The following is a 24,895-nucleotide window of genomic DNA, read 5'->3' on the forward strand; positions in this document are numbered from 1 at the left end:
GTCTTTTTTGTCTATTATTCTATATAAGTTTACTTATATTTGTTTTGTTTTTTTCATGGAGAACAAGATCTGAGGGCTAGACGAAGAGTTTCTGTAATATCCCGTGAAGAGCTAGAGGACAATTTTCTGCGTCTTCATGAGGAGAACCTACTACTCAAGGATTATGCCAGGAGACAAGAAGATAAAATTAAGAGGTACACAAGTACAAGTATAGTGTTTGCATGTTCTTTTAGCTTGCCAATAAATATGAGAATAATTACTGTAACATTTGACATTTACTGTATATATAGTTTAAGTAATCCCAGATTACCGAGGAAAAAAGGTGCTCAAGACAAATTTGACAAATCTGTCTTTTCTTAAACAGAATGTCCACTAAATTGCTTCGTTTGACTTCAGACCTTGGAAAGCAAGGAGAAAAGAAAGTACCAGGCGCAAGGAAAGATGGAAGAGATTTAGAGTCTGAAGAAATTATTGAAGACTTGCAGGATCGTGTGAGAGACTTAGAACGTAGAAATGAAGCACTAAAACACCGGCTAACTACTTACAAGCAAAGGCTTCAATTTCAAAATGGTTGCCGACACTGTCCCTACAACACAGTAATGGCTCGGACAGATTCTGGTGTTAGAAAAGCTGTAGTATTGCCAGATAAATATAAAAAAGGTGAGTATTAATCTCACTTGGAAAAAGATGACCAAATGACAGATGATTCAATTTACAACTCTTTGGCAAAGTCCTGCAAACTCTCTGTATTAAAGGGCATTTGTCAGCACAAAATGACTTCAGATTAAGAACAGGCGCTCTGTGCAACCATGATGTGATCAATCAGTGGAGTGCACCTTCCCACCTACTTATTTTTCATGTATCTCCACCCTCTCTTCCTTGATTGACAGCTGTGTCTTTACAGGTGTCAAAGGAAGGTGGTGATAGATGAAAATCAAGTAGATGGGCAGGTGCACTGATCTGTCGGGCACGCCAAGTGTTAACTAAGTGCCTGATCATGGTTTGACCAGAGACTATCTTTATCTAACAACATATATTTCCAGGTCTAGTTGTGCAAGGGACTGATATCGGACACCCACATATGACTGGTGATTTTGGTGTTGAAACCTCCAGTGATGAAGCCAGAGCAGAGATTGACAGACTGTAAGTATACTCTGAGTATATACTTGAGTGCAACTTATGCCATCAGTGCTCCCTGATAGGCTGACGGATTCTTCTAAGCCAACAAGTAGCAGTTATAAATAAGACATCTTATAGGATCAATGCTATTAAGAACGAAGGATCTATGAAAGCTTGGCCTTCAAGCTGTGATGTAGAGATGACTACTGATATAATTTATGGTTTTAGGCTGAAGATTATTGGAAGGCAAACCAATAGTGTGGAGGATCTGTCAACTACTTTACTAAAGAATATGGTTACTAGTAAACCAAAGGAATTAAGAACAGAGATGATTCTTTCCCTGCACCAAATGCAGCAAATAGAGGACCAACGGTGAGCTGGCATGGCTAGCAATGGGATGCTATTTATATCTATAGCATTGCCACCATTCAAAACCAGCCTCATATGTGGTATGTAGTGGTAAAGGAATAAATAGAACTGTATCCTTTTAGGACAACTATCCAGGAAAATGTGACAAATATCCGTTTACAAAGGGAACTCAGGGAAAAAAGCACAAGTCTCTGCGCTCTCAGAGAACAGTTCCAACAGCTCAAAGAGGTAAAGAGTGAATTTATATCCTAGGTTTCCTAATTGTTCTTTTATTTCGAGCAACATAACTACGTATATGCTGCCAGCGTCACCAGAGATAACCACTATCACTAAATAATGTACTGTATGTCACACTACATAGTTGAAAATCTGTGAGGAAAATGTGCACCTCCAATAATGCTAGGTGACCTACTCTGTTCACTTTGTGGCGCTGTGCAAATGATGGCCATAACTCTAAATAGCTCGATGTAACAATCATTATCCAAAGAAGCTCCTCACCGAACCAGTCAGTCAACTGAACTGCCTGGTTGTGGTAATGGCAATAGAGTACAAAAAAGGATGATTGGAAGGCGCCACCAGAATGAACGTGCAAAACTTTGTGTTTCAAGAATGAACTGCTCTATCGTCATGCCATAGTGCATCATCATCATTATCACCTGTAAAAGAAGCACCATCTTATCTTTATTTTAACAGATGTATTGGCAACATGATTAGTCGGACCACAATGCACAGACAGGCCGCAACTCTCCTGACCCGAGCATCACAGCTTCATATATTGTATTTCTATGGGGCTGTCACGCTCAGGTCAGGAGAGCCGCGACCAGTCTGTGTATTAGCAGTCCGTGCTGGGACCGCTCGGCCTTGCACTATATTACAGGTTCTCCTCTTACTCTTGTTAGTGCAGCTTTCCTCACAGACTACACAGCTCTTATATCTATAAAACGACTGCTGATGGAGGAGCATGTGACCAGATCTGTCCTCCAGACTCCCCCAAAGACTTTTGGAGGGATTCATAATTTGCGTTTTTTTTGTTGGGGGGGTAATTCAGTACCTTTTCTACTTTTATCTTGTGGTATCTGCTGATGTTTTTTGTGCCAAATTCATCAAAATGGCATGTGCAATTCATGAATTTTGTACAAGTCAAAAATGGTCTTTTTTTCTGTCTTTAACCATTTTTGCGATTTTTTTTAGAGCAAGAGGTCATATGGTTTGTAAAGTGGCGCAAATATTGTTCAAACTTTTTGGGCGTACATAAATTCACTCCAGGGTGGGGAGGGGGCATGGAGAACATTGCCAACAAATTTAGCACTTTTTGAGAAGTCGTAAATTATGAATCGTTAAATCATGGACTATTATGAATCTGGAAACCCAGAACCACCACCACAATGGCAAAGTAAAAAAAAACAGCAAACACATAAAATACACCTCAAAAACTGCAAAAATTGATAGATGAATTACTATAGCTGCAAACAAAAAAAATAGCGCAAAACAAAAAAAGTTCGACAAAGAAACTGGCGAAAGTGCAATAAAGGATCGGGACTTCTGTGCAAAAAACAGGGGATTTGTGACTCCATTCATTATTGCATTTGTGCCTTTCTTTGCGTAATTTTTGGTGTTTTTCCACCTGTTTTTCATGTACTCTATATTCCTCTGTTAATTTGTGCCTTTTTTAAAGTGTACAGTACTATTTATGTGTCTGTCTGTTTTGTTGTTGTTTGCTAAAAAGTCGCGAAAAAAATTAAAGACAAATATAAAGGATATTTGTTATATTTTGCACAAAATTCTTGACCCATAGGTGCCATTTTGAAGAATTTGGTGCAAAATCCATCAACAAATATCACAAGAAATAAAAAAGTAGCATGTTAAAAAAAAATCAAATAATTACCCTAATTGCTTCTTGTGCATAATTTTTTTTTTTACTTATGTATTATTGAAAAATAATTTTTTTTTATTGTCAACACCATGTTACATTCTTGAAAATGGAGGATAAATTGTAGCTCTTAATTATTGGAGGATTTGAGATGTGTATATTCACTATTTTCTCTTCTTTATCACTGTCAGTCGTATGAGACAGAACTGCAAGAGGTAAGTTACACTCACTAGAAATTTCATTAATTAATATTAAGCCAATAAAAAGATTTGCGTTTGGAACCTGACATCAGAAAACTACCTAGTAACCTGACCCCATTCACTTGCGCCACCAAGCTTACTGCATATGATTTCAAAGACGTCTGTACTAACGCCACTTGACAGGAGCAAAGGGTGAAAGGGAATAGGCGTGTTTTTAAAAGATGACTCAGTGACTTGGCCAAGATACCATAACATCCTGATGACTCGGGGTAACGGTTTTACACACAAGGTGGCAAGTTTTTACTTTTTTACTATACCAAGACAACAAAACATACAGCTTATCTCCAAACACCATTGTCATTATCATGTATCTGCCTGAAGGAGCATGGGGCAGGTTAAAAGGCAATTTCCTGATGTCAGGTTCCCTTTAAGTAAACACCACTCACATGCATGCATGGTATCTGAACTGTAATTTCAACATTAAATACACATCAAAATCCATTTTTAATGGTTGAGTAGTTCTAATTACAGATGTAGCAATTGTCAAAGCAACTGCCACATCATGTGTGCTGCTTTACCCGAAATAGGCAAGCTACATAAATATACCACACCTACAATGGTACCCTGAGCTTAAAGTATAAAGTCAATATACACAACAGAATCAAAGATACAGTGGTGCTCAAAAGTTTACATACCCCGGCAGAATTTTTGCTTTCTTGGCCTTTTTTCAGAGAATATGAATGATAACACCAAAACTTTTTCTCCACTCATGGTTGGGTGAAGCCATTTATTGTCAAACTACTGTGTTTTCTCTTTTTAAATCATTTTGACAACCCAAAACATCCAAATGACCCTGATCAAAAGTTCACATACCCTGGTGATTTTGGCCTGATGACATGCACAGAAGTTGACATAAATAGGTTTGAATGGCTACTAAAGGTGACATGCTCACCTGTGATCTGTTTGCTTGTAATCAGTGTGTGTGCATAAAAGCTGAGTGAATTTCTGTGATCCAGACAGACTCTTGAATCTTTCATCCAGCCACTGAAGTTTCTGGATTGTGAGTCATGGGGAAAGCAAAAGAATTGTCAATGGATCTATGGGAAAAGGTAGATGAACTGTATAAAACAGGAAAGGGATACAAAAAGATATCCAAACTGTGATTAACAAATGGAAAATCAGGGGCTCTGTCAGTTGGACCAACCAAAATTTTGTCCACAACTGCCAGGAAAATTGTTCGGGATGCAAAAAGCCCACAGATAACATCAGTTGAAATACTGGACTCTCTGAAAACTAGCGGTGTGGCTGTTTCAAGATGCACAATAAGGAGGCGTTTGAAGAAAAATGGGCTGCATGGTTGAGTCGCCAGAAGAAAGCTATTACTGCGCAAATGCCGCAAAGTATCTCACCTACAATATGCAAAACAGCACAGAGACAAGCTTCAAAACTTCTGGAACAAGGTAGTTTGGAGTGATGAGACCAAAATTGAACTTTTTGGCCACAACCACAAACGTTACATTTGGAGAGACGTCAACAAGGCCTATGATGAAAGGAACACCATTCCTACTGTAAAGCATGGTGGTGGATCGCTAATGTTTTGGGGATGTGTGAGCTACAAAGGCACAGGAAACTTGGTCAAAGTTGAAGCAAAGATGAATGCAGCACGTTATCAGCAAATACTGGAGGCAAATTTGCAATGATCAGCCCGGAAGCTGCACATGGGACGTACTTGGATGTTCCAACATGACAACAATCCAAAGCACAAGGCCAAGTCGACCTGTCATTGGCTACAGCAGATCAAGTTGAAGGTTCTGGAGTGGCCATCTCAGTCTCCTGACCTCAATATTATTGAGCCACTCTGGAGAGATCTCAAGCGCGCAGTTCATGCTAGACAGCCCAGGAATTTACAGGAACTGGAGGCATTATGCCAAGAAGAGTGGGCAGCTTTACCATGTGAGAAAATAAAGAACCTCATCCACAACTACCACAAAAGACTTCAAGCTGTCATTGTTAGAGGGAGCAATACACGGTATTAAGAAATGGGGTATGTGAACTTTTCATCAGGGTCATGTGGATGTTTTGGGTCATTGTGATTTCAAAAGAGAAAACACAGTAGTTTGACAATAAATGGCTTCACCCAATCACTAACCATGAGTGGAGAAACAAGTTTTGGTGTTATCATTCATATTCTCTGAAAAAAATGCCAAAAAAGCAAAAATTCAGCTGGGGTATGTAAACTTTTGAGTACAACTGTACCTATGCAAAAAAAAATGTAAAGCTCAACATAGAACTCCCTGACGAAGCTTAATGTGAAAAGCGCATTTGGTGTGTTCTTTATAGGTAAGGTCTCAGTGATGCCACTGTGTATTACCTTAATTAGGTGACACCCTCTTCCCCTTTCTTTTCCCAAATTACCAGCATTGCTTTAAAGCATTGATCATATTGAGCTCTTTCTTTTTTTGAGTATCCAAATTCAATGCTTTGGTAATGATTATATTTATGATCCCTCATTATCCTGATGGTGGGGCCACTGTCGTCCTAATTATTGTATTATTCTATATGTTCAATTTTGTATTTCTACCAATTGTTTTTAATTATTGCTAATAATAAAATATATTCTTATTTACTTGTGGAGTTTTACACATTTCTTGCATTATCTAAATAAATAGTTTAGTATGCTGGTCGCACCTGGCATTTTCTATATCCATACATAAGGTTGGTAATGGTACAGTTGGGGTTAGCAGAATTTTGCATATGATGATTTCCCTAAGATAAAGTTAGAATTTATTATGCAAAGAGGCAGAGTATCTAGTTGAGCCATGTTTGATTATAATCTACTTTTTTTGTCATTTTCATCCTGGTAGAAGCAAAAGTCACTGACACTCAGTCATGAAGCAGTGCTGACTCAGTTAGATGAGCTGAGCTCACAACTGAAAGAAGAAAGAGGGAAAGTGCTGACACTGGAGATTGAGCAGCAGAACACAGCCCACCTGCAGAAGTCACTTCTTGAGGTAGAGGCTCACCTGATCAGGACCCTGAGTTGGAAACCTTTTTCTTCCTGTTTTGTGATACCATAGATTGTTTAGGGCTTGTTCACACACTGCATTTTTGCTTTTTTTTTAAAGGTTAAGGGTATGTGTGCACACTAGGGTGTTTCATTTTTCCGAAGTTATGATTTTCATATGACTTTGCTTGAATCCTTGGTCTATGTCATCTAAAATATCCATGTGAAAAATGTTAGCGAAATCGATTAATATTTAGGGTTGCACACTTTGATCACTTTTATCTGAAAGTACTGAAATTCATGAAAATATATCATCGACATCACACTAATGTGTGTGTTGTGTTTCTATTCTGTTTTGCAGGTAGTTAAACTGAAAATGAGTACTAGAAAGGGAATTTGGTTACTTGAAAAGGTGGGTGGTGAATTTTTGGGAGCTCGACTCCCTTCCAAGGAACAAGTGCTTTTAGTTTTTATTTACCATCACAAGGTAATGAAAGAAATACTCTCGTGTGCTGCTAAATCCACAAGTATTAAACTACAAGAAGTGTGGAAGAAAGCAAGTATCCATGTCATGACAGAGGAGAATATCCGAACTCGTATACAGAAGTTATACAAGGAATATCAACATCTGGGTAAAGAGAAATCAAGAAACACTGACAAAGCAAATATGAAGCGGCAGATTTGGAAAGGTGACCTTGCTGAGCTATTTGATATTGCAAGGCAAAATGTGATGTCCATGAATAGCGTACTAGAAGACGATAAAGCATTCCTTATGTCACAAAGAGAGGATCGTATGAGTTCATCAATGAGTTGCGTAGATAAGGTTCTTGCCTCACAAATTAAAAAGAAGAAAATAAATACAGAAAAAAGGAGGCATACAAGATGAAACATTGTAAAGAAATTGCCAAAATGAACAAGACAGTTATAGTGGAACACTCAGTCTCATCTCCATCATCAATTCACAAAGAGGACGAATTTTCTGCACCACCAGTGAAAAAATCTTGTGCAGGTCATAGATTAAAACCTCTTAATCACACACACACGGCTACATGGGATCGAGAACAACTCTCCATTCAACAAGCAAGTACTTCATTTATTGCAACTGCAAAAAGCCTTGGTCACGATGTTTCATGCATTTCCATGTCTCCAGCTACCATTTTCCGAGCTCGGGCGATTAACAGAAGACAAATGGCTGAGAACATGAAAAAGTCACTGTTTGAAAATCCTCATCATTTAGTCTTACATTGGGATAGTAAATTGTTGTCCTCAGTTGCCGGTGGGAGTGTTAAAACTCTAGAAGATAGAGTTGCTGTTCTTGTAACTGGAAAAGATTTTGAGCATTTGCTTGGCGTACCTGTTGCCCAGAAAGGTACAGGTGAGCTAATGGCTGAAGTTGTTATTCAGGAGGTGGACCGATTCGCGCTACATGACCGTATCATTGGTATATCTTTCGATACAACTGCATCTAATACAGGAATGATCCAAGGAGCATGTATCAGAATTGAAACTGAATTTGGGTGACCATTGTTGTGGTTGGCTTGCCGCCACCACACCCACGAATTAATCTTGAAAGGAGTGTTTGGTAACTGTTGTAACATACCATCAAGTGGTCCTGACATCCAGATTTTCCGAAAGTTCGAATTTAGGGTTCCAGGGGCTCTAACTGAAGCAAGGTGGATGGCAAAGGCCATATATGTACTCAAAATTGTGCTATTCCTTTCAATTCGGTATTAGAAATATGCAATTGTTTAGTGAATAAGAAAAGTAGCACGTTTTGTCTGTCTAATATATGTCCTCTTTTGGCACAAGGCAGTTGTCAGTTGATGGGCTCCAAAGAATGATTTGGAGATGCTACAGCTTTTGCAATATTATCCAGATAAAGATGTCAGAGAAAGTGCCCTCACAGTTGCTAAGAGACACATTTGGTATCTGTCAGAAACTAACATAGGATTGGCATTTTTGGATGAACGTATCGGTCAGGCTGAGAAGGATAAGATGTTTGAAAAGAATGAAACCTGCAATGAAAAAGGAGCTGAAACAGTTGGAAGGTAAAACCTAGTTTTTGAAGGAAAAGACCTCAGCGATTTTGTTACAAGTAAACCAAAGACATTTTTTGAATTGTTTGGGATCCACGACGTAGAAGAATATTGCAGTGATACACTAAGGGTACTGTCACACCGTGCAATTTTCGTCGCTACGACGGCACGATCCGTGACGTCGCAGCGTCGTATGAGTATCGCTCCAGCGTCGTAGACTGCGGTCACACTTTGCAATCACGGCGCTGGAGCGATGCCGAGGTTCGCTGGTAACCAGGGTAAACATCGGGTTACTAAGCGCAGGGCCACGCTTAGTAACCCGATGTTTACCGTGGTTACCAGCGTAAAAGTAAAAAAAAAAAAACCGTACATACTCACCATCTGATGTCTGTCAGGTCCCTTGCAGTCTGCTTCCCGCTCTGACTGAGTGCAGCCGTACAGTGAGAGCAGAGCGCAGCGGTGACGTCACCGCTGTGATCTGCTCTCACTTTCCGGCCGGCGCTCACAGTCAGAGCGGGAAGCAGACTGCAAGGGACCTGACGGACACCGGAATGTGAGTATGTACGTTTTTGTTTTTTTTACTTTTACGCTGGTAACCACAGTAAACATCGGGTGACTAAGCGCGGCCCTGCGCTTAGTAACCCGATGTTTACCCTGGTTACCAGCGAACGCATCGCTGGATCGCTGTCACACACAACGATCCAGCGATGACAGCGGGAGATCCAGCGACGAAAGAAAGTTTCAAACGATCTGCTACGACGTACGATTCTCAGCAGGGTCCCTGATCGCTGCTGCGTGTCAGACACTGCGATATCGTAACGATATCGCTAGAACGTCACGAATCGTACCGTCGTAGCGATCAAAATTGCACTGTGTGACAGTACCCTAAGAAGCTCCATCAATGCTTTTAAGGTGGTGAATGACACCACAGAAAGGGGCATTGCTCTGATAAAGAAGTTTAATAATTCAATCAGAGATGAACAACAGAAACAGTTCTTGTTAAGAGTTGTCGAGTATCATAGAAAAACCGTCACCAAGTGAACAAAAGAAGGAGTTGCATCTTTCACAGCGCATTAGTGTAAATCATTTAATACGTATGATACTGCCTATCAATGTTACTGTTTATTGTCACTATTATTCTAAGTGTTTAATTGTTTGAATTTCTAATAAAAAATACTTAATATTGAAAATCTGTTTTTGCGTACTTTTATTAAACTGATAAGTGTGCAACCTCTAAATATTGTTCGATCGTCTTGAAATTTGGCATATATACTTTTAACATTAGTGAGACTCGAGCGTAAGCAAAGCCTGCAAAAATTTGACATTTAAATTTTTACCATACAAAATGAAACACCCTAGTGCACACGTTGCGGATTTGGTTGCGGATCCGCAGTGAATTCGCAGCAGTTTTCCATGTGGTTTACAGTACCATGTAAACCTATGAAAAACCAAATCCACAGTGCACATGCTGCGGAAAATACAGCGCGGAAACGTAGCGGTGTTTTTCCGCAGCATGTCAATTCTTTCTGCGGATTCCGCAGCGTTTTACACCTGCTCCTCAATAGGAATCCGCAGGTGTAAAACCACAGGTGAAATCCGCACAAAAACCGCTGGAAATCTGCGGTAAATCCGCAGGGCGTTTTACCTGTGGATTTTTCAAAAAACGGTGGGGAAAAATCTGCACACGAATCCACAACGTGTGCACATAGCCTAAAACTGTAACAGTTTACAGAATTAGAAGAATGAATGCGATTTCTGAAATCTCATGAACATGCTTTTTTCCCTTGCGGATTTTAACCATCAAATCTGCAGAATGTCAATTCTTTCAGTGTTTTTGCAGAAAAAAGGGCATTTACATTAAACAGGAAAAAAAATCCCATGCACAAATGAGTAAAAAATATGAGTATTTGAAGCAGCATTTTTCCTGCCAACATTCTAGTTTTTGGTGCAGGAAATCTGCAGCAAAAATGCTACTTGTGAACATACTCTTAATGTGGAAATGCATTATATATTACATACAAGAATTCTCTATAAGAAAAATATTGTGTATTGTTTATAGGAATTAAGCTGCATTATTTTCATTATAAAAATATTGATAACTTTTCACAATTTAGGACAGAACAAAAACTACGCCACCAGGTAATGTGAAGCCTCATGTTCTAATGTACTTTTAGCAATGAGGAGAGCGCCATCAAGCGTGATTATAGCACCTTGCATCTCATGTCGCTACCGTACTAATAAAATGCCATCAACTTCTTACATTTAGGGATCTAGATATGGCTGCACTCTTTACGACCCCAGTATCTTATGGAATATTACAGTGAGAGTCAGTGCTGTGATCTTTTAGTTTCAGGAGCGAGTCTCTGATCTTGAGAAGGAGAAAGAACTTCTTAAAGAAAACTATGAGAATCTTCTGAAAAGGTGAGATCAGAAGAGTGATGAGTGACTGATGTTAATAAATGGCTCTCAATGATAATATATCTCATGTATTTGTCAGTTCTCTGGATACAGAAAGTCTGAGCTCGTGGAAAATGACAGAGGTGGAGATGAGAGCTCAGATCACGAAGCTGGAGGAATTCATTCAATGTCATGTAATTGATCTGACACAAAGCAAGGAGCTTCTTCAGCAAGAGAAAGGTAGTTAAGAGGACTATAAGGACATGTATAATTTAATCACAAAGTCATACGATTTAAAGGGATTTGATACTAATAGTCTACTCATAAAATTGGTCAGATCAGAGGGGGTCTCACACACAACAATCCCACCAATTTCAGCTTAACTGTTATTGAAGCGACTAGGAGCTGAGCTGCAGTCCTCTGCAATGGAGTTGATTAGAGCTGATCGGTCGGGCTGTCAGATGTCGGATCCCCACCAATATGATATTGATGTCGTAAGGATATGTCATCACTATCATAAGTATGGATGACCCCTTTATTTTATAACGTATAATAGTAAAATAGAAGGGGTTGCAAAACAATTTGGACCATTCTTTAAAAAAAATGGGGTTTTGACAACTCCACATTATCCACATAGATAATAGAATCACAAGAATGGCAAAGAAGCATCCAATGATTAGCTCCTGGGAGATCAATTAAGATCTTCAGTTACCTGTGATTCTTGAAACGATCTAAAGATGCCTAGACAAAGCCAAAATGTTTGAAAGAAACCCTTATAAAGTACATATTGAACATATTGACTGACCTAAAGAGAAGTGGCACAACATTCTATGGACTGTGACAGGGTCACTGGCACTGTATGTGAAGGGAGATATGTATCACGGAGATTGCTTCCTTCCGTGATCTAGAATCCCATAAGTTTCTCTCCAGCATGCTATGTGCTGAAGGGTTTAATCAGCCATGTTAAGTGATGGATTTTTTAGGTGAGTAGATGAGAGATGAGCATGATGCCTACTCACCAAATGTTAGGTGCTGAGTTCCCACCTCCTCACAGGGGGAATCTCGAACCATCTCCGCTGCGGTCTCCCATTCTTCTCCAGCTGCAGTGGAGCCTGCTCAGCGGACACATTGGTCCCAGCGTCTGGCTCAAGCTGATACTGTGCGACTGGTTACTGCTGCCCTTCCAGGCTCAGCCAATGTAACCAGTACTGATCAGCAGCGAGCAGGTCTTTCTGGGACTAAGTCCTGCTTTTCCCATACTGAGCATGCCCACGGGACAACCTCCCATTGGAGGTCGGGGGTCACATGCTCAGGTCCTGTTGTGGCTCCTATTGGACCATCTGGAAGGTCCCGTAGCACTGCTGCTATAAAAGGTTCGCATGGCCACTCAGCCATGCGCTAGTGTATACTTGATAACATGTGTGTGTAGATGTGTGACTGTCACTCCTTAATCATCCCCCTTCCTAGTGTTGTTGACTGCTCGCGAATGGTGGATGCTTGCTATCTAGCGTCCGACAGTGCTACCTGAACACCTAGCACATGATATAGGGTCCGATTGCAGTGACCGCCAGTGCGGCGCCGTGCGCTAATACAGCGCTTTCCTGGCCCAAGTCTGGGTGGTTAGTGGCGTCCGCACTCTTGTGCATTAAATTGTTATTTCTGTTAAACTCTGACACCCCAGTAGTAGTGTTGAGCATTCCGATACCGCAAGTATCGGGTATCGGCCGATACTTAGCGGTATCGGAATTCCGATACCGAGATCCGATACTTGCCGCGTATCGGATACCGGAATCGGAAGTTCCCAGGATTCAAACTGCACAAATTTGTACGAAATCAGCCAATGAGAATGATTCCAAGTGTGGGCACATCCTGTTCAGCATGGAGGGCATGAAACTACTGGCAAGGCTGTGATTGGCTGCTGAAATGATGTCATGATGCAGTTTAAAAGTCGCTGGCGACATTTTGCGATCACTCTGCTGTGAATTCAGTTAGTGACAGGACGCTGTTTGCTGACTGAGGGCCAGTTTAGAGATAGCGATTTGCTTCTTTGTGCTTTTCAAAGGCTAATTTAGCAACCGCTGTGTTCACCTACTAATCACCTTGCTTTTGCCTTGTAGCGCTGTTTTCACAGCGATCTGCAAGGTCTGTGTGTGTGTGTGTGAGTGCAGCCCACTCTCTAGTCTGAGTGCAGCCATAGGCCATCCATAGCTGGTTGTATTCAGTTCAGGGAGGGTGGTTCATTGCCTCATACTGTTCTTTTTTTTTTTTTTTTTCAAGTAGTGTAGTCTGCTGCTCATTTTTTCAAAAAAATCCTATTAGTGTCTTTCCACCCGTCTCCAGCTAACTTGTGGAAAAACACTACATAGGATAACGTAGAGGAGGGTTTTTGGGCCTTGCAGCGCCGTTTACGGCTGTCTGCACGGTCTCCGTGTGACTGCAGCTCGCCCTGTAGTCGGTGAGCAGCCATAGCCTGGTTGTATCCAGCTCAGGGTTCTTCACTGCGTCATACCGTAAAATCAATTTTCCTTTTGTTTTAAGTAGTGCAGGCTGCTGCACATTTTTTCAACAAATTCCTATTAGTGTCTTTCCACCCGTCTCCAGCTAACTTGTGGAAAAACACTACATAGGATAACGTAGAGGAGGGTTTTTGGGCCTTGCAGCGCCGTTTACGGCTGTCTGCACGGTCTCCGTGTGACTGCAGCTCGCCCTGTAGTCTGTGAGCAGCCATAGCCTGGTTGTCTCCAGCTCAGGGTTCTTCACTGCGTCATACCGTAAAAACAATTTTCCTTTTGTTTTAAGTAGTGCAGGCTGCTGCACATTTTTTAAAAAAATTCCTATTAGTGTCTTTCCACCCGTCTCCAGCTAACTTGTGGAAAAACACTACATAGGATAACATAGAGGAGGGTTTTTGGGCCTTGCAGCGCCGTTTACGGCTGTCTGCACGGTCTCCGTGTGACTGCAGCTCTCTCTGTTGTCAGTTCAGCCCCCAAAAAATAAATAAATAATAAAGTTCACCAAAACACCAGTGACACCACTTTACATTTGTGTAGGCCACATTAACTCATATTAAAGTCTAGTCCACACTTTAGAAAATTAGTGTTTCTTATACCTGTTAGGAGTTGTTCAGGAATAAGCACACAAAGCCGTTAGTACTTTTCTGCTTATCTTTATCAGTCAACCAAGATGAAGAAGGCAGTGAGTAAGGCACGTGGGCGTGGGCGCGGAGCAGGGAGAGGACGTGGGGATTCTGTGCCTGCTGCGGGCACCGGTGACTCATCAGCACCCACTTTCACCAGGGAACAGTCCTTCATGCGCAGCTTTGTCGCAGAGCGCCGTACACCGCTGCTGCGTGAAGAACAAATTGAAGCCGTTGTCGGATGGATGGCAGCTAATGCATCAACTTCAATTAGTGCCACATCCTCTCAGACACAGAGCACTGGAGAGCAGCCATCTGTCTCTTCACCACCTGCCAAATTGCCCAGGCAGACAGAGATCCCAGGACAGGAGCCGTCTCTACTTCTGTTCTCTGAATCTCTTGGCTTGGAAACAGGGGGCCAGCCAAGCAGCATTGGAGAAATGGAAGAAGAGGCAGGGTGCAGTGATGCCCAACCGCTTTTTCTCTCTTCCTCTGAAGAGGCGGGTGGGCCAGTGCCTCCGGTCACCACATCGCAGGACGCATCCGCTGATGACACTCAGGTGCCACTTTCTGGTGCGTGCTCTGCTGCTGAGACTACCCAGGAGGAGCAGTTGGGGGCAGAGGGTAGTGTAGATGATGAGGTCCTTGACCCATCTTGGCGTGAGGGACAGGAAGGTGGTGGGAGCAGCTCTGAGGAAGAGATTCCCCGTACGGCCCAAAGAGGGAGAGGGAGGGGGAAGACTGCGGATCCTGCAGCCTCCGCTTTGGCACCCGTTAGGAGCATGTCTCTTCCAAAAGCCAAAAAGGGCGCTCCCAAGACTTGCAGTGCCTGGTCCTTTTTTGACACAGTTGCAGATGACATTTGTCAAATGCAAGGTGGGTCATCACAAAGTCAAAAGAGGGAAAAATGTCAGCAACCTCAATACCTCCAACATGTGGAAACATGTGCGCACCAGGCACGCGGCGGAGTTAGAAAGACACACTGAAGAGCTAGGCCAACCAACAGCGGCAGCTACCACCTCTTCAGCTCGTGTTGCCTCTTCCTCCAGCTCACACGCAGCTGGTTTGGCTTCCTCCCAGGATCGCCGTGGAAGAACCTCTGGCCCTGTTGTCCAGAGACCCGCTGTAATTCCACCCGCAGCACCACTTTCCCAGTCATCCACACACTCCCAGCCCAGTGTACAGCCATCGGTAGTACAGGCATGGGAGAAAAGGCGGCCTTTCTGGTCAAACCACCCACGAGCACAGGCTCTGACTGCAGGCATTGCCATGCTTCTGTCACTGGAAATGCTGTCATTCAGGCTGGTGGAGACTGACAGCTTCCGTGACTTGATGTCATTGGCAGTCCCACAGTACAATGTGCCCAGCCGCTTTTACTTCAGCAGGCAAGCCGTCCCTGCCCTGCACAAGCATGTGGAGGGACACATAAAACACGCGCTACTGAACGCCGTCAGTAGCAAGGTCCACCTCACCACCGATGCGTGGACCAGTCAACATGGACAGGGGCGATACCTTTCCCTCACTGCCCATTGGGTTAATGTCGTTAAGCCGGGTACAGATTGTGCGAGTGGCGCAGGACGTGTCCTGCCCACTCCAAGGATTGCAGGAATCCATTCTGTACGCATTGACTCCTCCTCTTACACCAGTTCCTCAGAATCATCGCTGCAGGAGCCATCACAGTCCACCTCCACATGGACCCGTGATGAACGTTTACCTGTTACGACCGACATGAGCACAGCCGTGGCCAAACGTCAACAGGCCGTCTTGAAATTAATTTCTTTGGGGAATCGAAGCCACACAGCGCAGGAGCTCTGGAATGCCATCAAGCAGGAGAGTGATGTGTGGTTTGTGCCAGCGAATCTCCAGCCAGGCATGGTAGTGTGTGATAATGGCCGAAATCTGGTGGCAGCTCTGGGCCTCGGCAACCTCACTCACATCCCATGTCTGGCACATGTGCTCAATTTGGTCGTGCAGAGTTTTTTGAGGGACTATCCGGATCTTGATGCACTGCTGCACAAGGTCCGTCTAGAGTGTGCTCACTTGCGGCGTTCCAGCACGGCAAAAGCGCGCATTGCGGCTCTGCAGCGCCGACACCGCCTGCCGGAACATCGCATCATATGTGACCTACCTACCAGGTGGAATTCCACGTTACATATGTTGGAGCGGTTGTGTGAGCAGCAGCAAGCTGTAATGGAGTACCAGCTGCATCAGGCGCAAAGAAGTCGCACTCCGCGCCGTTCAGACTTCACGACCACAGAGTGGGCCACTATGAATGACGTCTGCCAGGTTTTGCATCCCTTCGATTATTCCACGCGGATGGCGAGTGCAGATGATGCACTAGTCAGCATGACTGTCCCCCTTATCTGCCTGCTTGAAAAATCACTGCAAGCGCTAAGGGATGATGTTGTGGAAGAGGTGGAGGATGAGGATTCACCATTTCCATCATCTTCTGGACAGTCAGCGCCACGTGGTTCCTCACAAACGCGTAGACAGGGGACAGTTTGTGAGGAGGATGAGGAGGAGTCAATGGAGGAGGAAGACATCCATCCAGAGGAGGGAGTTACACAATTGTCCAATACTCAGTGTGTACAGCGAGGGTGGGGTGATGACGAGCGGGCAGAGATCACGCCTCCAGCAGGGGACAGCGTTTCTTGGGCAGTTGGCAGTCTGCAGCACATGGTGGATTACATGCTGCAGTGCCTGAGAAACGACCGCCGCATCGCCCACATTCTCAACATGTCTGATTATTGGGTGTTCACCCGCCTCGATCCTCACTACCGGGACAACGTAGAAAGCCTCATCACACCGTTGAACCGGGAGCGAAAAATGCGGGAGTACCAAGACACACTGGTGAATTCCATCATCTTCTCCATTCCAAGTGAGAGAAGTGCTGCTAGTGCATTACAAAGCAGCTCAGTGCGTCCAGGCAGTGGTGGAGGCTCTGCACAAAGAGGGAGCAGAAGCAGTGCCTCTGCCCAAGGCAAGACCAGTATGGCCCAACTGTGGCACAGTTTTCTGTGCCAGCCACAAAAGTCTACACCATCACAGACGGCTCCAGTCAGCAGGAGGCAACGGTTCCGTCAGATGAAGACAGACTACATGTCTTGCCCTCTTGCTGTACTCCCAGACGGCTCTTCACCTTTCAAGTTTTGGGTCTCAAAGCTGGATACATGGCCAGAGCTAAGCCAGTATGCATTGGAGGTGCTGGCTTGCCCTGCGGCTAGTGTATTATCGGAACGCGTCTTTAGTGCTGCAGGTGGTGTACTAACTGACCATTGCATGCGACTATCCTCCGATAACGTTGACCGGCTTACTTTCCTGACAATTAACAAGGCCTGGATCTCGCAGGAATTTGCCACTCCTCTTCCTGATTAAATAATTAGGTGACTGTCTACGTTATCCAGGTCTCCTGTTGTGTTCATCTTTCTACCACCTGAACTTAAATTCCTGGGCTCCAACACCGCCAGTTGAGGCTCAGAAGTGCCGTCTGCACAGTCAAAACATACGACCCAGTGTTATTGGGTTTCAGTAACGTCAGCTGATCCCCAGCTGTGTAGCCGGCAATGTGTCCTGCGACCGCCACGCTGACACAACAGCTTAAATGTAAGGGAACCTGTCCCCCCCCCCCAAGGCGTTTGTTACTGAAAGAGCCACCTTGTGCAGCAGTAATGCTGCACAAGGAAAAGGTAGCTATTTTTGGTTAGCTCCTTGCACACGCAGAACTTAACACTTATAAAATGTGTCCACTGATACCGTAAAACCGTCCCGGAGGTGGGACTTTCCTTCATAATATGACGCAGCACAGCTGTCATTCCTACCCCCTTGGCACCGTGCCCCGGCTCCTCAGCGTTGTTTGATTCCGACCCGGAGCCTGCGCTGTTATGTTATCCCTTGGCCAGGCACACTTAGCGCTGCCCATCTTCTGACATCATTTGGTGTCAGGCTGGCTGCGCCTGTGCGGCCGCGCTGGCCGAGAGCCCGCCTCGCACTGTCTTCTGATTTAATCCCACTGGGGGCCTGAGATCCATGGACATGCGCAGTGCATATCTGAACCTCCGCCTCTCACTCATCTCCCTACGCCTTCTTCAGACTGTGCGCCGTCAGCTGATCCCTAATAGCATGCCACGGCCGTGACGCCGCACAGTCTGAAGAAGCCGTAGGGAGGGGAGTGAGAGGCGAGGATGTGCACTGCGCATGGCCACGGATCCAAGGCCCGCAGTGGGATTACATTAGACGACACTGCGAGGCGGGCTCTCGGCCAGCGCGGCCGCACAGGCGCAGCCAGCCTGACACCAAATGATGTCAGAAGATGGGCAGCGCTAAGTGTGCCTGGCCAAGGGATAACATAACAGCGCAGGCTCCGGGACGGAATCAAACAACGCTGAGGAGCCGTGGCACGGCGCCGGGGGGGTAAGAATGACGGCTGTGCTGCGTCATATTACGAAGGAAAGTCCCACCTCCGGGACGGTCTCACGGTTTCAGGGGACACATTTTATAAGTGTTTAGTTCTGTGTTTGCAAGGAGCATAATGAAAAGAGCCACCTTTTCCTTTTGCATCTTTTGTGCTGCACAAGCTGGCTCTTTCAGCTACAAACGCCTTTGGGGGGGTTAAAGGTTCCCTTTCGACTTTCTCCAATCAGGCTTCGGCCTACATTGTGTTCCTCTGCTTTTCCTGCTGTCCCTGGGCTCCAACACCGCTAGTTGCCGTCCAGAAGTGCTGTCCGCACAGTCCCAACAGTCGCTCCTCTGTTATTGGGGTTCAGTAACGTCAGCTGTTCCCCAGCTGTGTGTGTGGCAATCCCTCCTATCTCCTCCACCTCCTCCTCCTCCTCCTGTCCCTGGGCTCCAACACCGCTAGTTGCCATCCAGAAGTGCTGTCCGCACAGTCCCAACAGTCGCTCCTCTGTTATTGGGGTTCAGTAACGTCAGCTGTTCCCCAGCTGTGTGTGTGGCAATCCCTCCTATCTCCTCCTCCACCTCCTCCTCCTCCTCCTGTCCCTGGGCTCCAACACCGCTAGTTGCCATCCAGAAGTGCTGTCCGCACAGTCCCAACAGTCGCTCCTCTGTTATTGGGGTTCAGTAACGTCAGCTGTTCCCCAGCTGTATGTGTGGCAATCCCTCCTATCTCCTCCACCTCCTCCTCCTGTCCCTGGGCTCCAACACCGCTAGTTGCCGTCCAGAAGTGCTGTCCGCACAGTCCCAACAGTCCCTCCTCTGTTATTGGGGTTCAGTAACGTCAGCTGTTCCCCAGCTGTGTGTGTGGCAATCCCTCCTATCTCCTCCACCTCCTCCTCCTCCTCCTGTCCCTGGGCTCCAACACCGCTAGTTGCCGTCCAGAAGTGCTGTCCGCACAGTCCCAACAGTCGCTCCTCTGTTATTGGGGTTCAGTAACGTCAGCTGTTCCCCAGCTGTGTGTGTGGCAATCCCTCCTATCTCCTCCACCTCCTCCTCCTGTCCCTGGGCTCCAACACCGCTAGTTGCCGTCCAGAAGTGCTGTCCGCACAGTCCCAACAGTCCCTCCTCTGTTATTGGGGTTCAGTAACGTCAGCTGTTCCTCAGCTGTGTGTGTGGCAATCCCTCCTATCTCCTCCACCTCCTCCTCCTCCTCCTTTCTCTGGGCTCCAACACCACTAGTTGCCGTCCAGAAGTGCTGTCCGCACAGTCCCAACAGTCGCTCCTCTGTTATTGGGGTTCAGTAACGTCAGCTGTTCCCCAGCTGTGTGTGTGGCAATCCCTCCTATCTCCTCCACCTCCTCCTCCTGTCCCTGGGCTCCAACACCGCTAGTTGCCGTCCAGAAGTGCTGTCCGCACAGTCCCAACAGTCCCTCCTCTGTTATTGGGGTTCAGTAACGTCAGCTGTTCCCCAGCTGTGTGTGTGGCAATCCCTCCTATCTCCTCCACCTCCTCCTCCTCCTCCTGTCTCTGGGCTCCAACACCACTAGTTGCCGTCCAGAAGTGCTGTCCGCACAGTCCCAACAGTCCCTCCTCTGTTATTGGGGTTCAGTAATGTCAGCTGTTCCCCAGCTGTGTGTGTGGCAATCCCTCCTATCTCCTCCACCTCCTCCTCCTGTCCCTGGGCTCCAACACCGCTAGTTGCCATCCAGAAGTGCTGTCCGCACAGTCCCAACAGTCCCTCCTCTGTTATTGGGGTTCAGTAACGTCAGCTGTTCCCCAGCTGTGTGTGTGGCAATCCCTCCTATCTCCTCCACCTCCTCCTCCTCCTCCTGTCCCTGGGCTCCAACACCGCTAGTTGCCATCCAGAAGTGCTGTCCGCACAGTCCCAACAGTCCCTCCTCTGTTATTGGGGTTCAGTAACGTCAGCTGTTCCCCAGCTGTGTGTGTGGCAATCCCTCCTATCTCCTCCACCTCCTCCTCCTCCTCCTGTCCCTGGGCTCCAACACCGCTAGTTGCCGTCCAGAAGTGCTGTCCGCACAGTCCCAACAGTCCCTCCTCTGTTATTGGGGTTCAGTAACGTCAGCTGTTCCCCAGCTGTGTGTGTGGCAATCCCTCCTATCTCCTCCACCTCCTCCTCCTCCTCCTCCTGTCCCTGGGCTCCAACACCGCTAGTTGCCATCCAGAAGTGCTGTCCGCACAGTCCCAACAGTCCCTCCTCTGTTATTGGGGTTCAGTAACGTCAGCTGTTCCCCAGCTGTGTGTGTGGCAATCCCTCCTGTCTCCTCCACCTCCTCCTCCTCCTCCTCCTGTCCCTGGGCTCCAACACCGCTAGTTGCCGTCCAGAAGTGCTGTCCGCACAGTCCCAACAGTCGCTCCTCTGTTATTGGGGTTCAGTAACGTCAGCTGTTCCCAGCTGTGTGTGTGGCAATCCCTCCTATCTCCTCCACCTCCTCCTCCTCCTCCTGTCCCTGGGCTCCAACACCGCTAGTTGCCGTCCAGAAGTGCTGTCCGCACAGTCCCAACAGTCCCTCCTCTGTTATTGGGGTTCAGTAACGTCAGTTGTTCCCCAGCTGTGTGTGTGGCAATCCCTCCTATCTCCTCCACCTCCTCCTCCTCCTCCTGTCCCTGGGCTCCAACACCGCTAGTTGCCATCCAGAAGTGCTGTCCGCACAGTCCCAACAGTCCCTCCTCTGTTATTGGGGTTCAGTAACGTCAGCTGTTCCCCAGCTGTGTGTGTGGCAATCCCTCCTATCTCCTCCACCTCCTCCTCCTCCTCCTGTCCCTGGGCTCCATCACCGCTAGTTGCCATCCAGAAGTGCTGTCCGCACAGTCCCAACAGTCCCTCCTCTGTTATTGGGGTTCAGTAACATCAGCTGTTCCCCAGCTGAGTGTGTGGCAATCCCTCCTATCTCCTCCACCTCCTCCTCCTCCTCCTGTCCCTGGGCTCCAACACCGCTGGTTGCCATCCAGAAGTGCTGTCCGCACAGTCCCAACAGTCCCTCCTCTGTTATTGGGGTTCAGTAACGTCAGCTGTTCCCCAGCTGTGTGTGTGGCAATCCCTCCTATCTCCTCCACCTCCTCCTCCTCCTCCTGTCCCTGGGCTCCAACACCGCTAGTTGCCATCCAGAAGTGCTGTCCGCACAGTCCTAACAGTCCCTCCTCTGTTATTGGGGTTCAGTAACGTCAGCTGTTCCCCAGCTGTGTGTGTGGCAATCCCTCCTATCTCCTCCACCTCCTCCTCCTGTCCCTGGGCTCCAACACCGCTAGTTGCCATCCAGAAGTGCTGTCCGCACAGTCCCAACAGTCCCTCCTCTGTTATTGGGGTTCAGTAACGTCAGCTGTTCCCCAGCTGTGTGTGTGGCAATCCCTCCTATCTCCTCCACCTCCTCCTCCTCCTCCTGTCCCTGGGCTCCAACACCGCTAGTTGCCGTCCAGAAGTGCTGTCCGCACAGTCCCAACAGTCCCTCCTCTGTTATTGGGGTTCAGTAACGTCAGCTGTTCCCCAGCTGTGTGTGTGGCAATCCCTCCTATCTCCTCCACCTCCTCCTCCTCCTCCTGTCCCTGGGCTCCAACACCGCTAGTTGCCGTCCAGAAGTGCTGTCCGCACAGTCCCAACAGTCGCTCCTCTGTTATTGGGGTTCAGTAACGTCAGCTGTTCCCCAGCTGTGTGTGTGGCAATCCCTCCTATCTCCTCCTCCACCTCCTCCTCCTCCTCCTGTCCCTGGGCTCCAACACCGCTAGTTGCCGTCCAGAAGTGCTGTCCGCACAGTCCCAACAGTCGCTCCTCTGTTATTGGGGTTCAGTAACGTCAGCTGTTCCCCAGCTGTGTGTGTGGCAATCCCTCCTATCTCCTCCACCTCCTCCTCCTCCTGTCCCTGGGCTCCAACACCGCTAGTTGCCGTCTAGAAGTGCTGTCCGCACAGTCCCAACAGTCCCTCCTCTGTTATTGGGGTTCAGTAACGTCAGCTGTTCCCCAACTGTGTGTGTGGCAATCCCTCCTATCTCCTCCACCTCCTCCTCCTCCTGTCCCTGGGCTCCAACACCGCTAGTTGCCGTCCAGAAGTGCTGTCCGCACAGTCCCAACAGTCGCTCCTCTGTTATTGGGGTTCAGTAACGTCAGCTGTTCCCCAGCTGTGTGTGTGGCAATCCCTCCTATCTCCTCCACCTCCTCCTCCTCCTCCTGTCCCTGGGCTCCAACACCGCTAGTTGCCATCCAGAAGTGCTGTCCGCACAGTCCCAACAGTCCCTCCTCTGTTATTGGGGTTCAGTAACGTCAGCTGTTCCCCAGCTGTGTGTGTGGCAATCCCTCCTATCTCCTCCACCTCCTCCTCCTCCTCCTGTCCCTGGGCTCCAACACCACTAGTTGCCGTCCAGAAGTGCTGTCCGCACAGTCCCAACAGTCGCTCCTCTGTTATTGGGGTTCAGTAACGTCAGCTGTTCCCCAGCTGTGTGTGTGGCAATCCCTCCTATCTCCTCCACCTCCTCCTCCTGTCCCTGGGCTCCAACACCGCTAGTTGCCGTCCAGAAGTGCTGTCCGCACAGTCCCAACAGTCCCTTCTCTGTTATTGGGGTTCAGTAACGTCAGCTGTTCCCCAGCTGTGTGTGTGGCAATCCCTCCTATCTCCTCCACCTCCTCCTCCTCCTCCTGTCCCTGGGCTCCAACACCGCTAGTTGCCGTCCAGAAGTGCTGTCCGCACAGTCCCAACAGTCCCTCCTCTGTTATTGGGGTTCAGTAACGTCAGCTGTTCCCCAGCTGTGTGTGTGGCAATCCCTCCTATCTCCTCCACCTCCTCCTCCTCCTCCTGTCCCTGGGCTCCAACACCGCTAGTTGCCGTCCAGAAGTGCTGTCCGCACAGTCCCAACAGTCCCTCCTCTGTTATTGGGGTTCAGTAACGTCAGCTGTTCCCCAGCTGTGTGTGTGGCAATCCCTCCTATCTCCTCCACCTCCTCCTCCTCCTCCTGTCCCTGGGCTCCAACACCGCTAGTTGCCGTCCAGAAGTGCTGTCCGCACAGTCCCAACAGTCGCTCCTCTGTTATTGGGGTTCAGTAACGTCAGCTGTTCCCAGCTGTGTGTGTGGCAATCCCTCCTATCTCCTCCACCTCCTCCTCCTCCTCCTGTCCCTGGGCTCCAACACCGCTAGTTGCCGTCAAGAAGTGCTGTCCGCACAGTCCCAACAGTCCCTCCTCTGTTATTGGGGTTCAGTAACGTCAGCTGTTCCCCAGCTGTGTGTGTGGCAATCCCTCCTATCTCCTCCACCTCCTCCTCCTCCTCCTGTCCCTGGGCTCCAACACCGCTAGTTGCCATCCAGAAGTGCTGTCCGCACAGTCCCAACAGTCCCTCCTCTGTTATTGGGGTTCAGTAACGTCAGCTGTTCCCCAGCTGTGTGTGTGGCAATCCCTCCTATCTCCTCCACCTCCTCCTCCTCCTCCTGTCCCTGGGCTCCAACACCGCTAGTTGCCGTCCAGAAGTGCTGTCCGCACAGTCCCAACAGTCCCTCCTCTGTTATTGGGGTTCAGTAACGTCAGCTGTTCCCCAGCTGTGTGTGTGGCAATCCCTCCTATCTCCTCCACCTCCTCCTCCTGTCCCTGGGCTTCAACACCGCTAGTTGCCGTCCAGAAGTGCTGTCCGCACAGTCCCAACAGTCCCTTCTCTGTTATTGGGGTTCAGTAACGTCAGCTGTTCCCCAGCTGTGTGTGTGGCAATCCCTCCTATCTCCTCCACCTCCTCCTCCTGTCCCTGGGCTCCAACACCGCTAGTTGCCATCCAGAAGTGCTGTCCGCACAGTCCCAACAGTCCCTCCTCTGTTATTGGGGTTCAGTAACGTCAGCTGTTCCCCACCTGTGTGTGTGGCAATCCCTCCTATCTCCTCCACCTCCTCCTCCTCCTCCTGTCCCTGGGCTCCAACACCGCTAGTTGCCGTCCAGAAGTGCTGTCCGCACAGTCCCAACAATCCCTCCTCTGTTATTGGGGTTCAGTAACGTCAGCTGTTCCCCAGCTGTGTGTGTGGCAATCCCTCCTATCTCCTCCACCTCCTCCTCCTCCTCCTGTCCCTGGGCTCCAACACCGCTAGTTGCCGTCCAGAAGTGCTGTCCGCACAGTCCCAACAGTCCCTCCTCTGTTATTGGGGTTCAGTAACGTCAGCTGTTCCCCAGCTGTGTGTGTGGCAATCCCTCCTATCTCCTCCACCTCCTCCTCCTGTCCCTGGGCTCCAACACCGCTAGTTGCCGTCCAGAAGTGCTGTCCGCACAGTCCCAACAGTCCCTCCTCTGTTATTGGGGTTCAGTAACGTCAGCTGTTCCCCAGCTGTGTGTGTGGCAATCCCTCCTATCTCCTCCACCTCCTCCTCCTCCTCCTGTCCCTGGGCTCCA

General features: G+C 47.5%; 1 protein-coding gene across 1 annotated transcript in view; it reads left to right on the plus strand.

Moving 5' to 3' along the window:
- The window catches only part of RPGRIP1 (RPGR interacting protein 1), a 96,007-nt gene that overhangs the window by 19,929 nt on the left and 51,183 nt on the right, over positions 1–24,895 (plus strand). The window contains exons 3-11 of the mRNA XM_077281005.1: positions 62–194; positions 365–660; positions 1,044–1,143; positions 1,348–1,491; positions 1,611–1,716; positions 3,550–3,573; positions 6,423–6,569; positions 10,946–11,019; positions 11,096–11,235. Coding sequence (XP_077137120.1) covers positions 62–194; positions 365–660; positions 1,044–1,143; positions 1,348–1,491; positions 1,611–1,716; positions 3,550–3,573; positions 6,423–6,569; positions 10,946–11,019; positions 11,096–11,235 — 1,164 coding nt within the window. The remainder of the gene's footprint in view (positions 1–61; positions 195–364; positions 661–1,043; positions 1,144–1,347; positions 1,492–1,610; positions 1,717–3,549; positions 3,574–6,422; positions 6,570–10,945; positions 11,020–11,095; positions 11,236–24,895) is intronic.

This window comes from Ranitomeya variabilis, chromosome 1, assembly GCF_051348905.1.
Source record: "Ranitomeya variabilis isolate aRanVar5 chromosome 1, aRanVar5.hap1, whole genome shotgun sequence".
In the NCBI taxonomy this organism is placed as follows: domain Eukaryota; kingdom Metazoa; phylum Chordata; class Amphibia; order Anura; family Dendrobatidae; genus Ranitomeya; species Ranitomeya variabilis.